The sequence below is a fragment of the Anser anser genome (assembly GCF_964211835.1).
Source record: "Anser anser genome assembly, chromosome: 8".
Lineage (NCBI taxonomy): Eukaryota > Metazoa > Chordata > Aves > Anseriformes > Anatidae > Anser > Anser anser.
In genome coordinates this window covers 9984481-10000283 of record NC_139728.1, presented here as the reverse complement: position 1 = coordinate 10000283, position 15803 = coordinate 9984481, and the positions used below count along the sequence as shown (strand labels likewise).

The window sequence follows — 15803 nt, the reverse complement described above, 5'->3', positions numbered from 1 at the left end:
CCACCCAAACCGTCCCAAGCTGCCGTGGCCACGGTGGGATGGGGGTGACGGAGCCGGGGGGGACCCATCCCTAACTCCACCCGATCACACCGCTGGGAGGCGGGTGGACGTTTCGGGGGGGGTACCAGGCGTTCTGTTGGGTGCCCTTGGTGCTGACGGCTTTGTGTCTCCCTCCCCGCAGGCTAATGGAGGTTGGCAAGACGCTACTACCCCGTCGTCGGTGACCTCCCCCACAGAAGGCCCTGGCAGCGTTCACTCTGATACCTCCAACTGATCTCCCAGCAAATTGCATCCCTGGCTGAGCCGGCCCCGGCGGGGGCGGGAGGGGAGGGGGCCTCTCCTAACACCGCAGCAGTCAGACTGGAGGTGAAACCAATCAGCACACACAAGAAGACTCCTTCTCTTCTCTTCTCTTCGTCGGGATGCTTTTTTCAGCCAATCTGGACACTTCTTTATACTCTCTTCCCTTTCTTTTCTGGGTAGAAGCCGCTCTCCCCCCGCCCCTTGCCACCGCCACAACACCTCCCTCCCCCCCACCTCCCCACCGAAGGATATTTCGACAGGTAGAAGGATTTTCAGGAGGAAAAGCAAAAAAAACAAAAACAAAACCAAACACAAAAAACCAACCACCGCCACACCAAACAAACCAAAAGCAGTGCATGGCCTCGTGCTGGCTGTCTTCCCGAGGAGCCAAACAACGAACCTCAGTCGAGTCTCAGCCCTTCGCTCGCAGGCAGCCCCGCTCGGCCCGCTCCTCTCACGCTACCTCTCAGTAGGAACACGCCGCGGCAGCCCCCCGCCCCGCTGCCCCCTCCTCTCTGCCGCTCCTGGACGTAGCGAGCGCGTCGCCGTGCCGCGGCGAGTCCCCAGGGGTGCAGGGCGGGCGAACGCGGCCCCAGTGCACGTAGGAGAAGGAGCCGAATGCCCCCCCTGTGGTGCTCCCCGGTGCTTTCTGAAGGTACCAGCCCCTTCCCAGCCCCCGGACGCCACCAGCTCGCCCTTCTCCCCGCCCTGCTCGGCCGCAGACCCCAAACGCGGCGGCTCTCTGTGTGCCCCGAGAGGTGAAACCCTGCCGGGCGCCGGCCTTGCGGAGCTGCTGGGGAAGGGCAGGAGCGGAGGGAAGGCAAGGAGGCAGAGGCAGGTGAGGAATCGCCCTCGCGCGTCGCGAAAGCGCCGAGCGCATCCGCGGTGGTTTATGTGACCGAGCGTTAGGTAACGATGGATGGGACCCAAGCAGTGTTCCCGCAGCACCTGGGGAGGCCAGCAGCGGACGTTTTGGCGTGGAGAAGAGCATCGCGTGGTGGTGGCTCGTGTTGTCACCAGCTGCAGAGCCGAGCAGGCGCCGGGAGCACGCTGTGCGAAGGAAGACGTGGGTTTCCCCAGCACAGGCAGGGTCCCAAGAGGGTGGTCGCACCCTCCGGGTCCCCAAAGCCATTTGTCAGTGCGTGGCCGGAGCAGCGGGACCCCACGTGCTGGGTGCCTTTGGCAGTGATTAATACAATGGGTTTGCTTGAGGGTGAAGCCCTGTAAGGCCAAGCGGGCGTCCCTTTGGGGCTGTCCTTCACCTGCAGCTTGGAGTCACTCTGCGGAGTGGCAGCCGAAGCCGTGGGAGAACTCGTGTGATTTTCTGCCCTGCTTTTCTGGTCTGCTTTTTGGACAGCTGGCGATGGGTGGAAAACAGGGCTTCGTCCTGCTGAAATACACCTTGGGGCAGCTCCTGCAGGGAGGCAGGGGCTTTGGATGAAGAGCTGGGTGCGGAGCACCCGTTGTCCCATGCCATGCATGAGCTCCTGGCCACGGGGGCGCTTACAGCAGACACAAGGTGGCCGGGTAGGCATTTGGGGGCGCAGGGCAGTGTTAAGCAGGAAACTTTTAAAATTCAAGCTCTGCCAGAACAATTTTCACCCTTCTATCAAAAAAAAAAAAAAAAAAAAAAAAACAGAGGCAGGATTTGGTCCCACGGAGGCAGCGTGGCTGCTTCTCATTATGGTTCGGGTGCTGTGGAGTCGAAGCCTGCCTTTCCCCAGGGGGCAGCCCCGTGGGGCTCCAAAAATAGGCGACCTTCCCCCAAATCAGGGAAGTCTTGTGTCGGTGAATTGTTCTCTTGGGGGGGATCGGAGCAGGACTAGCGCAGATGTGAAAGGCAGGCCGAAAGCTGCAAAATCTGCCGCTTGCTTGGTTTTTGTGTCTCTGGTGACGAGGTACTTGCTGCTCCTGCTCTGGGAAGAAGATGCTTACAACAGCGCCTCGGAGCCCGAGTCCACAGCGAGCCCCCCGCAGCCCAGCTGCTTTGGGCAGGGCAAGCCTCTGTCTCCCACTTCTTACTGATGGGAGTAAATGCCCCAGGTCTTGAGAGATTTAGCCCAAAAAAAGAGAATCCTCAGTTGGAGAGGGGCAGGCTGGCTGGGACGAAGGCTGCTGCATCCTGCGGGCACAGCGCGCTCCCTCCTTCCCCCGTGTCGGGCGGCGTTTGCAGTGCTAAATCCAGGGCTTAGGGCTGCCTGTGCTGCACCTGCTTTGGGGGATGATGAGAATCTGCAGAGGGCAAGGAGAAGGTTATTTTTTCCCCCAAAATGCCAGCCGGCAGGTGCTGCCCACCTTCCCACTGCGCCCAGCTCCCCGCTCTCCTCCTCCCGTGGCCACCACCACCTCCAGCAGCTCCAGTACCTCCCGGAAAGCAGCCGGGGACGAGACCAAACCCCAGCCCCGTGCACGCTGCCAGGGCTGCCTGACCCCGTTCCTGTCCCTGTCCCTGTCCCCGTCCCTGTCCCTGTCCCTGCCCCTGTCCCTGTCCCTGTCCCTGTCCCCGTCCCTGTCCCTGTCCCTGTCCCTGTCCCTGTCCCTGTCCCTGTCCCTGTCCTGTCCCTGCCCAACAGCCCCCCGCCGCCCTGCGCGGGCACGATGCTCGCTCCTCGCTCCTCCACGGTACTTCTTCACCCATCCCCACCCTGCTTCGTCCCTCTGGGTTGCGTTGTCGGAGCTGGCCGGTGGTCGCTATGCCTTCTTTTTGCTTTGCTTTTTGTTATTTTTTTAAAATTTTTTATTTGAACGGTTTTAGCCCCCAGCCCGTCCCCTTTCCCCAACCCAAAGTGTTGTGGTTTTTTTTTTTTCCTTCTTCCCCATTTTTATTTTATTTTTTTTTTCTGCCCAGAAAAACCTGACTTCGATACCAAAAAAAAAAAAAACACAAAACGAAACAAAAAAACAAAAAACAAACAAAAAAAACTGCAGAAACTCAAAAAAAATAAAAACGAAAAAAAAAACACAAAAAAAACTCGACGATTCTTTCAGCTTTATTAACATTTTCCATTGTTTCTTGCGATTTGTGTCTCGTTCTTTGTAGTATTGATGATAACGAACATTTGATAATGAATGTTCTTGTATATTCAGATAAAGGAAAAAAAAAAAAACCAAAAACGCAGTCTGAATTTAATAGTGTTTATAATAAAAGAATAAAAAATGACCCTCTTAGCACGCAAAATTGAGCAGGGGGAAGGTCCCATCCCTGTTCTTTCTGTGGCAACAAGCGCTTCATTCCTGTATAGTTTATAACATCAGACTACCTACATTCATCTTCTTTTTTTTTGTTTGTTTTCCCCATTTTTTTTTTAATTTTCTCGCATTTGTGAATTAGTTCAAGAATGCTAGAAAAGTGTAGAGTTGTGCACACTCATTTCTTATTACACAATGTTTAAAAAGTGACAGTAATTCATTTTGTAAAACTTTAAAAAAAATGGTTGGAATAGTGAGCATTAATAGGTACATTCTAACACTTTATGTTTCTTAACGTTGAGACCCAGAAATTGCCTTTTTTTTTTTTTTTAATTTTAATTTTTTATTTTTGGCATTATTTGGGGGGGGAGGGAGGGGTTGATGATGATGATGACTTTTTTTTTTGTCCTGTCCGAGACGATGGCCTTGCAGCTTCCTCTCCCCTTTGCTTTTTGAGCTGGGATCCGAGTGATGTGAAAAGTGACAGCGGTGTTTTTTTGGGGTGGGGGGGCTCTTCTCCACGTGGTCCCCACCTCTTTTGCCACCCGGCCCTACGAAATCTCTCTGACTGCTTTGGGGGTTTTGGGGAGGAGACGCCCCCCGTGGGGATGCAGATCTCGGTGCCTTGGGGCGGTGTGCGGTGCCGAGCTGCACCGAAGGGATTAAAAAGGCAGGAATCCTCCCCAAAACTCCGGCAGTGGGCTTCGGCACCCTTACTCTCTGCCCCAAATCCCGGCCATGCCACAGCTCCAAACATTTGTTGCAAGAGCCCAATGTGCTCAGCCCCCAAATACAGAACGGGGAGCCGCGAAGGTGCCGACCCCACTGCCACCATCCACCCTGTGGGGTCACTGCAGGGCCCACGGGTGCCACCGCAGCGCAGGGGCTTTGGGAGGGACAAGGGACAAGGGACAAGGGACGTGGCAGCCCCCAGCCACGGGTGGGACACGGCCAAAATGCCCCCACGGATCTCCCCAGATGGGTGCAGCTGCAGGTGGGGTTCGAGGAGCAGGCATCTCTTCTTGAAGATGCTTTTCCTTGCCCCCCCCCCCCAAAGGAAAAAACCTCTAACTTTTCACATCACCGAACAGTTTAGGGTTTTGGGGTGTTCTTTTTTAATCCCGAGGTTTCCTGGAGTCCTTTTGTTTTCATACACCTTTATTATTATTATTATTATTATTATTAAGATGTTGTAAATCAGACGTTGCCTGGGGGGTTGGTTTTGTTGGTTTGCTTTTTTTTTGTTCTCCTTGCAAAGCCTTCTCTGTCCCTTGTAAAGATGATCCACTTGTTCTGCGTTGCTTTTCTCTCTTTTTTTTTTTCCCCTTTTTTTTCTTAATGGTTTCCAAATATTAAAAAAAAAAAAAAGCTAAAAAAAAAAAAGACTCTGTTCCGACCTGGTTTTGAAACTTTAAGCTTTTCTGCTTCTGTAAAGAAAAAAAAGGCCTCTGTCTTTCTGATCCCAATTGAGACTTTTATGTTCTATGACGATACTAACAAGGTGTAGGTTTTACAGTTTCCTGATTTGTACTGGTAATGCATATTCCAAATAAATAGTTTCTTTTGTTGCAAAAAAAAAAAAAAAAAAAAAATTTAAACCAAACCTGGCGTATTTTTTGGGAGGAAAAAGGAAAGCGAGCCGGGGTCGGTGGGGGACAGCGACCCCCGGGCTCCTCTCCTCTGGTGTCGGGTTTGGGGCAGGAAGGGTTTGGGGTGAGCAAAGGTGCTTCCCTCCTGGGGGCATCCCCTGGGAGCAGGAGGGAGGAGACGCGGGGCCGGTGCCTGATGCGCAGCATCCCGCCGGCCCCCGTGCCTCAGTTTCCCCGGGCAGGGGGAGGCGGGGGGGTTCCTGGTCCCCATTTCAGCACTGGGGACCACGGATGGGCTCTGCTGGGAAGGGACGAGGGCTGTGGGCACAGCTGGCCCCATTTCCACCTCTGCCAGACGGACGCGTGATGCCTTCGCCCCCGGCGGCTCTGCAGCCAGCGCCACGGCCACCACGGAGCCCCCAGCCCACCTCCGGGAGAAATTCCCATCCCGGCAGCGTGCCCGGAGAGGAAGCACAGACGTGGCCGAGCAAAAAAGGTTTTTTTTTTAAATCCTCCATTTCCATTTGTTTGGGGTTTTCTGTTGGTGCTGCTTTCCAGAAAAAAGCTCAAAATGGGGTTTTTCTTTATTACCTCCAGAGATGGGGCAGGGGTGGGGAGGGAGAGGAAGACTTGGTGTTTTGCCTTTTTTATTATTATTATTATTTCAGTTAAAAGAATAAAAGTTTTGAAAATGTTTCTGAGCGAAAATTTATTTTTCAACTTAAAAACAATTTGCCATTTCCGGAAGAATCCGTGAGTGGGCAGAAACCCAGGGCAGCGCAGCCCTGTGCCAGGTGCTAGCAGAGGAAGATTTGGGGGCTTTCTGGGGGGCTCCCAGCACACCTACACCACTGCTGATGGCTGGGGGTGCTCAGTGTGACCTCGGGGGGGGATGGCATGTCCCAATTCCAGGTGTTCTGGAGCAAAACAAGTGGGATGTGGGATGTGGGAAGTGGGATGAGGGATGAGGGATGAGGGATGAGGGATGTGGGATGCAGGATGCCAGCCAAAATCCCCGGCAGCACGAGGATGCCCGAGCTCTCCTGCAGTCGCTGCCCTGCGCTCCCCTGTGGGTTTCTTGTCAATGATTATTCAATCTCCGGCCTGACCTTTCTCTTCTAAATAACACAGCCGTATCAGCGCGGGCCGGCCTCCAGCGCCGGCTGCGCATTAGCTGTATCGCTGGCTGCCAGCAGCCCCCCGGCACCGGCGCTGCGAAAGTGCCCCCGGAATTATCTCCCTCCGCCGGTGCTCTCCTAATACCAGTCTAAATATCACCTCGCTCCCAGCTGGTTCATTCCAATAAACGCTCAGCCAGGCTCCAAGCAGAGAAATGCTAGGTCTCGGCGGGCTTTGTCGAGAAAATCACCCCCCAAAAATTGGCGATGCGCTGGGGGACGGGCACGAGCAGGATGGGGGCCGGGGAGGGTGCAAGCAGCCCCAGAGAGATGCTTTTGGGGTGCTGGAGGAGCCCAGGGGTCAGCACCCCCCTTCCCTGCCTGTGGCTAATGGGGGAACCCAGCCCACGCCAGCCAAACCGGGCTGTCTGCCTCTGTGCTACGGGAGCTGCCGTCTCCTTTCCCTCTGCACCCACAGCTTCTTCTGGTGGGGCTTCCCCCCCTTCTCATTTATAAATGGGATTTTTTTTTTCCTGTTTTCCCCTATTTGGGCAACCAAGTTTAGCTGCGGAGGCCCAGCTCTGGGTGTAGCAAGCCCGGAGGGGAGGCTCTGCCACATTTTCCGATTCTCATCCAATTCAGTTTACAATTTTTTGGAGCAAGAAGTGGAACAGGAATAAAATAAAATATAAAATGAAATGAAATGAAATAAAATAATAAAGCAAAATAGAATAAAATAAAACAAAATAAATAAAATAAAAAATAAAATAATTAAAATAAAATAAAAGTAAATAAAATAAAATAAAAGTAAATAGGAAAAGAAAAAAGAAAAGAAAAGAAAAGAAAAGAAAAGAAAAGAAAAGAAAAGAAAAGAAAAGAAAAGAAAAGAAAAGAAAAGAAAAGAAAAGAAAAGAAAAGAAAAGAAAAGAGAAAAGAAAAGAAAAGAAAGAAAGAAAAAAGAAAAAAGAGAAAAAAGAAAAGAAAGAAAAAATAAAATAAAATAAAATAAATAAAATAAAATAAAATAATAAAATAAAATAAAATTTAAAAAAAAATAAAGATCAGCAGCCCTGTCTGGCCCCAGCAGATGCTGCAGAAGCCTTTCCCGGAGCAGAGCCCTCCCACCAGTGGCACCAGTGCTGCCAAATGCGATCCCAGTGCAGGGGGACCATCCCCTGGGCTCGTCCCCACCGTGGCCACCAGGACCAACCCTGCCTGCAGTTATTCATAATACCCCCCGCCCCAGTTATTCGTAATCCCTCCGAAATAACCGAGTGGTTTGGAGGCATTAAAGTTACGGTCGGCAGTAAACCCCGTGTCTGTTTGCCGGGGAATTTAATATACTGCGGGAAGTTTCGCCTATAAAAGGTGATTGTTATGTTTTCTCCAGTTCACCGGGAGTCTATAACTTACGGCCGCCATAAACGGGAGTGGGTCTCGCCAGCCAGCCCATCACTCTTTGGAGTCACTCTGCTTTGTAGTAAAATATTTTTTATTTGCAGGCAGAGCCCCCGGGGCGGGCAGGGGACGGAGCTGTCCCCATGTCCCTGCCCTGCTGGCACCGTGGGGACCTCCTGGGGTGTCACAGCGGGTGTGGGAGTCTGGAAAAAAAAAAACCAAAATGACCCAGCCTGGAGGCAGGATCTACTGGGAACGTGCACTCCACCTTTTAATTATTGCTAATGAGGTTGAGTTTTAATAGCTTTAGAGGGGGGATTGTGTTCAGGAGCAGGATAATGAAGCAGCAGAGCTGCTGTCGGGTGCGGCGAGGAAAAAGGGGCTGAAGGTGTGGGGTGGAGGAGGAGGAGGGTGGGGAGGAAGGAGCGTGGGTGGGCACAGCCGCGGGTGGCGGTGACAAGCCGAGGTCTCCGTGCCTTGCCCTGGGTGCTGGAGGGCTGGGAGCCACCTCCGTGCTCGCCGTTCCCTGCAGGCCACCAAAACGCTTCATTTGACCCCAAAAATCATCTCCGTTAGCAAGCGGCCACCGCTGGCCCCAGCAAGGGCAAGGGAGCCCAGAGGTGCTGCGAGATCCCAGCTAATTAAAAATGCAAATGAAAGCCGGAGCCGCATGCCTGCTATCGCCTTCACAAGGTGCAAATTACAGGAGCGGCGCCTGGGCAGCGCGGCAGCTTCTCCTCTTGAGGCACGTCCCTGTCCTGCTGGGTCAGTCTGTCCTCCCCTTAAACCTCCAGAGCAGGCAAGAGGTGGCAGAAAGAAGGGGAAAAAAAAATAAAGATTTTTTTTTTTAAAATAAGTTTTCCTGCTGTGATTTTTCTTTGTTTTCTTCCTAGACCCCGGGGGGTGTTTTCTGGGGCCGTGGGTGGCATGGCGAGGGGGTGAGGGGCCCGGGCAGGGGCTGCCTGTCCCATTTGGGGACATTTTGGGGACATTTGGAAGCAGCCAGGCGATGATCCCGCTCGCTCACTGACTCAGCTCCAGCATGTCTCCCTCGTCCTGCTGCTAATTAGGCTCCAGCCTCTGATCTCGTTAATAAGCTTCCAGTCGCATAGAAGGAAAAGGGAAAACCAGAAGAGTGAAGGCAAGGAGCCTGTTCTACCTTCAACGCATGGCTAATTCCTGTTAAAATATTTAACCTGTTACTGCAGCAGCATCCCGGTGGGTGATCCAGGCAGGACACCCAGCTTGGTGCATCCCACCCGTGCCCTACAGAGGCTGCATCTTGGCAGCAGCCCCACAAGGGGCAGAAACACCCCTGGGGTGAGATGAGCATTGCAGGAGTGCCCACATTGACACACCTACGCACCTAGAGACAGGTGGAAGTGTCTTAAGCAAAGTTAATTAGGCTCTTTTTTGGGGCATATTGATGGAGACAGCCCTATTAGGCACTAAGGAGATGCGTGCGCCCTGCTCCCACAGAAAACCCCATTTAAATACACGGATACGCAGCTGTCACCCCGGCTTTACCCGGCACTAGGGCTCACACTGTACAAACTTACAGGGTTTTTCCTTATAGGGTTTTTCCCTGTAGGGTTTTTCCTTGTAGGGTTTTTCATTATAGGGTTTTTCCTTCCTCCTCTCAGGATCCTGACGTGGGCTGGAAGGGACAAAACCAGGGGCTGGCGAGCAGGGTTGAGGCTGATGGTGGCTGAAGGCTGCTGGGGAGCCTCCTGGGGGACCTCCGCTGCGCACGGCCAGGTGGGGAGGACCCCAGGGCGTACCTGTCCGGCCCGATCAGGGCCTCTTCCCGTCTGCTGAGTGTCCTCTGAAGGTCACCGGGGCTGTCCCTGCCCTCGGGCGCTCTCCCGGCTGCGCGGACGCTGCCTTTTGTCGGAGGCGGTAGTGGCGTGTGGCTGCAGCCCTGGCTCTTCCTCCCGCTCCTCGCTCCTTGGTGGGCTCGCTGCCACCCCGGGCTGCTGCTCCAGGAGGGGGGACGCGCCCCAACAGCAGCACGGGATTTTCGCCTGGCTTCCTAAAGGCGTCCCCGTGCAACAGGACCACCTCCCAGCACCATCCTTCTCACCCCTTGGGTCCCAGCGGCCAGAGGGAGGAGGATCAGGATGGGGCTCAGCAGGTCAGGAGCCAGGTCCTAGGGCTGGTGGTGGCAGGATGTGACCCCGTTGCCCACCCCTGGGTTTTTGGGGACCGTCCTGGTTTGGGGGAGCTCCCATCCCGCCGGGCTCGATCAGGACCCCCCAGCTCGCGCGCTCACGTGCCGTCGTTATTTTACGAGTCCACCGCGGTGGGTTTTTTATGCGATTAGCCGCCGAGATGAACGTTAATTAGTTTCCAATTGCCATAAAGTACCCCACTGACAGAAAGATTAGTGAAACCCGCTAACGGCCGCGGAGGCTCGCGCAGAAATTGGGAAGGGGTGGGAGGAAATGGGGCGCGGGGCTGCTTTTTGTGCAGGGGGGCAGCGAGGCTCTGCGGGACCCCCACTGGGGAAGGGGTGAGCGCATGGTGATGCTTTTAAACATTTCCCCCTCTTCCAAAAAAGAGGAACAAATGCAACCAGCGGCAGCCCCTGCCTGAGCCAGTGCAACCGAGGGGGCTGCAGCTCTGCCCCCCCCCCCCAGCCCTCCACGTGATGCCCATGGAAGGGAATCACAAATGACATTTCATTAACGGCTTGAATAAAGCTGTTTTCCCTCTTTTCCACGATGCCCAAAAGCAACCGTAAGCCTCAACCTCCCCCCCCCCCCCCCCCCCCCCCCAAGAGCAAAACGGGTCTGGAGGGCCTGGGGGGGGGGTGTCTTTTGGGGGCGGGGGAGATCTGCCCCCCTGGTCCTACCTGGCTTTTGGGACAGGGTGATGCAAAGGGCGGGAGGCAGTGGGGGAAGAGGGGGGGGTGTGCCCCAAAAGAGCACCTGAGCAGCACAGCGAGGCCACCCCAAGTGCCACTGCTGTCCCCTGTGTGACAGCGAGCGGGCTGGGAGCTGATGGCCCTTGTCACCCGGCTCTGTCTCTGCCAGGAGCATGGGGACACCACGCCGTCATGATAGCCCCAGTGCCACCACGCTCCCCTGGGGCCCTCGCCTGCCCTGAGGCCACGCATGGGGACAGCATCCCTTCCTCACCCCACGGGCTGCCCCAACCCCACTGACAACAGGGGACATGAGGATGTGACAGTGCCCGGGGATGTGGGGCAGGAGGATGCCCAAACGCTTCTGGGACACTTCCCGGGAGGGGAAGCAGGGGTTTAACACCAGATCTTGAGCTCTTCGTCTCCACGGGATGCAGCGGGTGGCCGGGGGGGCACCGGGGAGGTGGCAGGAGCAGGGAGAAGGCTGCCTTGCCCCTGGTGGTGGGCGCGCAGCTGGGCACCGCTCGGCGTCCCCGCTGCGCCCCTTCCCTCGGGTGAGCCACGGCCAGCTGAGACCTGGGGCAGGGGGTGCGGGGTGGGCATCCTACGGGGTCCTCCTGCAGCACCCCAAACAGCCAGGATGAGGTCTGCGAGGCCACCAGCATGGATTTCTGCTGGCCATGCTCTGCCCTGGCGCGGGGGGTAGGCGGGGGCCCCTGTCAGGGCGAGCGCTGCCTTCCCCACGAGCGCCGCTGATGTTATTCGGCCGGACAGAGGGATGTCTGCCCGAATCATTTTCAACGCTATTCCATATTCATAACGGGCTAAATATAGGGGAGCAAAGTGGGACCTGGCGGGCAAAAAACCCTCCCCGTGGTCAGCGCGGATGACTTCGCCGCCGAGACGAGATGCCAGCGCCAGCCCCGCCGGCCCCGCGGGCACGGGGAGCCGAAATCCCGCTGCCGCCAGCACCGGGAGGTTTGGGGCCCCTGCTGCCCGTGGCCAAATCCGGAGGACGTCTCGGCCGACCGAGGCATTGCAATGGGCAGGAATCTGCCACGCAGCCTGGGAGGGGTCCGGCAGCCCCCAGCCATGTTCTTCATTAAGCGAGAAGGTTAATGATTGCAATTATGTAAAAGGCAGGCGGCTAAATGGGTATAAATAAAGCTTTTTCTTGGATGCGGTGTGGGGGCTGTCGGGCTGCCATGGGGAAATGGCCTCCTTGGGATGTAGCTGAGGCTGTCCCTGGTGTGATCCACACCAAGAAGCAGCAGCACAAAGTCAAAACTGGCCCCATGCCGCGGAGGGAGGCACCAGCACCCTGCTGCTTCTCAGGGGCCCGTGTAAAACTGGTGCCCGCCATACATAGCAAAAGCCATGAATAACATCAAGCCCGGCCAACAGCACTGTAACTTTTAAATACAATTTATTATGCCCTAAATCTTCTGGTATCCCGCACAAAGGCGCCCCTGCCCTGATGCTGCGGGGCACGGGGACGCGGGCCCTGGGCAGAACATCCCACAGAGCCACCCAGCTCCCCCAAAGGCAGCTCTCAGCAGCCCTCCCTGCAGCCTCCAGCCTTATCCCGCCAAAGGGACAAAGAGAGGGGGGAAAAAATCAGAGGGGCTTTCTATTCTGGGGGTTGATTTAACATATTTTGGGCATCTGGTGTTAGGACAGCGAAGCATGTCCCCTTCCAGCATAAATAAATCAGTGCTTGCATTGGGCTGGCTTAGCATGGATTTTTTTCACGGGATGCTAAACAAGAAAGGTCCAGGAAGTCGTGAGTGTGTGTGGCAAGCTCTCTCAAGCCAAAACACGCAAATTCAGGCACAAATGCCTAAACCTGTGCAGACAGGCAGGTAAGGGACCAGCAGCAGCACTGAGCACAGCTGCTGGAAACAGCTCGCTGCTGGTGGAGAGGTTTGGGGATCAGTCCCAGCTGGTGGCCAGGGAAGCTTTTCTGCCTCCTTTAACCAAATTGCCACTCACTGGCAGCGGGTGGCTCCCAGTTCAGGGCTGGGAAAGCCGCTGATATGGCTGGGAGGAGATCCGGTGTCTCAGACCGCTGCCACGGGGCCATCAGGCTGGCATTGGGTGCCACGGCACCTGCAGGGGCACGGGATGGTGTCAGCAGGGGGAAAGCGGTGCTGCCCCATGGGGAACCTTGACATCCTTCAGCAGTTTTCCCCTTGTGAGAAACTCAGCAATATCATTTCCTTGAAAAAAAAAAGAAAAAAAAAAACACATGATCTGTGACTCATGGAAAAGGCAAGATAAAGTGCAGCCCTCCCCCCCCCCAGCTGAATAGATATGTGGCTATTTTAATAGATGGGGTTAATAAATAAACCTTGTCGAGATTTTTCAAGTTTTCACTCATTTTTGATAGAGGGAAATTATTTCCTTTTCTCCATCAATAAAAAAAAAAAAAACAACACCAGCCCAGCAGGTCAGGAGACAGCCCGATGCCCCCAGCACCACCCAGCCCTGGTACCCAAAGCCCTTTTCCAGCCCCAACGCCCGGAGCTGGGGCACGCAGTGAGAGCAGCTTCTGTTGGAAACCAGCCCCAGAAACACTTCGACCCTAAAAGCCCCAACCCCGTTAATATTGTTTCCTATTAATTAACCCACGCAGTTCTTGAAAATAAGCATTTTAAGCCCGTGTGTGGCTTTCCTGGCAGGTTGCCCCCTGATTTGGGAGGGCTCGGTCTCACCCCAAGCCCAAGAGGCCCCTCGAGAGCATGGGGGCACCACAGCTCAGCAGAGACCCTGCTCCGGGACGGGGGCCTCTGCAATGCCTTTCAGTTCACCTTTAGGGTAGATACATTTAGTAACTCGCCTTAATATTGATGCCCTCCTTGCGCACCACCGCAGAAGGACTCTCGGCCTCGGCCAGCGTAATTATATGTTCAATATTAACAGTCCTCATCCGTCAAAGCTCCCTGGCACCCTGCAGAGAGCTCCACTGCCCTCGAACCCCAGCAAACCCCATGGAGGATGGCAGGAGAAGGCAATGACTCCCTCTTGAGAGCATCTTACAGTGTTAGTTTAGGGCTTAGCCCTGCTGAGGAGCGAAACACAAGAAGGTGCCACAAGAAGGTGCCTGCAGAAAGGTTTGTTTCACGCCATTCATTGGCCTCATCCCACCTGATGGACCAAGGGAGCACCAAGGTGACCAGGCCAACGGGACTGGTGATGGCCACAAGACCTGAGCAAGGAGGTCATGGCAGCTAGAGACCTTCACCGTCAGTGCCAGCCCCACAGCCACCAGCAGCAAGGCATGGCCAGGACGGGGAAACAAGGCGGGACCCCGACCCGTGGCAGAGGGGCTGGGGCAGGCACGGGGTGGGTGCTGCATGGCCGCCTCCGTGGGGATGGTGAGGTGAGATAAAAAGAGCTTTTTCTGGCTGATTCTTTGTGCTCCGAGGGCTTTTCCCTCTGGGTAAGCAAGAAGTGTGCCTCTTTCCTCGCTATTATTAAAAGTCAGGGCTAAAATCCCTTTGGGAGCAGGGAAGGCAGATAATCCCCGCTCCTCCCGACCTCATTTCCCTCCTCGCTTTGCAAGGTTATTGCGACTCCCTGGCAGTAGCTGCCCGGCACAATATACTCCTTCCTGTCCAAAAAAAAAAAAAAAAAATATTCCACCATGCACCCCCTCAAAGCACTAACCTCCCACCCCATTCCTCCTCTGCAAGAACAAGCAGCTAAAAGCAGCTTACTCTCCTCCAGCATTGCAGACATCTTTCCCTGGGGCTGAGAAGCCGTGTGATGAACTCCAGCAGCAGAGGGGAATATTCTTTTTTTCCTGCTGCCTGTAAAATACCCCCAGACACAGGCTTTGCCACCCAAGCTCGGCCAGGGCCGGACCACAAGGATGGAGCCTGTGAGAGGGGGCTGCATCGAGCAACCTCCTGCTTTTGGCTAATGGCTTATACTGATGCAGATCTGGGGCTGGGATGTGGAAATCCCCAGGCTGGCAGTGGGTTGTGCGTGGCTCCAGCTACCTCTAGTGGAAAGCAGACAGAAGCGGCTGCCCTCGGCTGCATGGCTTGCGCCTGAAGGACCTCATTTATTTATCTGCTCCACCTGGCTTTGCAGCCACCTAATTTGAAGCCTCCTTGCAATTTTTTGGCTGCGAGACACACTTGAACCATCGCTCTCGGTGCAAGGGGAGATGTGTGTTATAAAATCCCACAGCCATCTAGCTCGGAAAAGACCCTCAGGGTCACCAAGTCCCATCAGCCAAGTCCCACCACTAACCCATGGCCCCCAGTGCCACGTCCACACATCTCTTGAGCATCTCCAGGGGTGGGGACTCCCCTACTGCCTCCAGTGCTTCACCACCCTCTAAGCGCAGCAACTGCCCTGATTTTGGGTGGCCTTTCTCCTCCAGCAGTGCCAGGACCTGCTCATCCCCATGGGTGCAGAAGCTCCATGTCATTATAGACCTCAAGATGCAAAGAAGAGCCACTCTTGGCAGCCCCAGCAGCTCGGGCATCCTCTTGGCGGGGTTTCCTGAGCAGCCAGAAGGTTTTGCAAGCCCACAAGGAGCATCCCAGGGCCATTTCCACATGGCATGGGTGGGTCAGTCCCACGAGGTCTGGCGGGGCTCAGAGGTCCCGCGAGGTCTGACAGCTGCTCATTGCAACATGGCTGTAAAGGGGAGAAAATGCTATTTCGTGGGGAATTCATCTGAAACCCAAACCAGTGCAATTATGCCCCAGTTTCAGCGCTCCCTGAAAAGTGCTGAAAAAAATGGTTAACAAGCTCAAAGTGTCAGGGACAAGTGGGGCTGATGGGAAGGATTAGACGCTAATGAGAGCCATCTTCGAACGCATCCATCACGCCGCTTTCATGAGTTTCTTAATGTGGTGGGAACTCTGCCACGGCTGGATCCCTTTTATTTAAAGCAGAGATAAAAAGCCGGGGAAGCATTAATATTAATTAAGGCACAGACATTTGCAGAAACTTTCCTTACCCCGCGTCACACCCAACTCTCAGTCCCACTCCAGCGAGCAACCAGATTTTTTTTTTTTTTATTTTCCAGAAAGGGCTGAATCGCTCGGCAGAATTTATGAGCCTTTGTCACTCGTGCTGTGACTTTTCTCCCGAAGGGCAGGAAGCAAAGACCACGCCAGATGAGAGCTGCTCGCAGCCCAGCCCTCTGTCCCGCGGCGCCTTGCGCATGTTTCCATTTCTCTGGAGATCCCCCAGGGAATTTCTGCAAAGGGGAAAAAAAAAATAAATAAAACCACCCCTGCTGCAGGAATAAGCTCTCGATGTTCAAAAAGGGAGAAAGCGGGGAAGTTTAAAGGCAGTGCCTTTGGTTTGTGCTCCTGG

General features: G+C 54.7%; 1 protein-coding gene and 1 long non-coding RNA gene across 4 annotated transcripts in view; one reads left to right on the top strand and one right to left on the bottom strand.

Annotated features, from left to right (window-relative positions):
- The window catches only part of PBX1 (PBX homeobox 1), a 128485-nt gene extending 123477 nt beyond the window's left edge, over window positions 1–5008 (top strand). For 2 of the 3 annotated variants that reach the window (XM_083845766.1, XM_083845767.1), the window contains one exon: window positions 182–5008. In XM_083845766.1, coding sequence (XP_083701892.1) covers window positions 182–274 — 93 coding nt within the window. In that variant the 3' untranslated portion in view covers window positions 275–5008. The remainder of the gene's footprint in view (window positions 1–181) is intronic. The other variant, XR_014587281.1, reaches the window with a different exon arrangement.
- Window positions 5009–11872: 6864 nt separating this feature from the next.
- Window positions 11873–15126, bottom strand: LOC310903332. The gene is made up of 2 exons (XR_014587459.1): window positions 14183–15126; window positions 11873–12682 (listed from the first exon to the last, which is right to left on the bottom strand). It is a non-coding gene; the product is annotated as an uncharacterized lncRNA (long non-coding RNA).
- Between the last annotated feature and the right edge of the window lie 677 nt (window positions 15127–15803).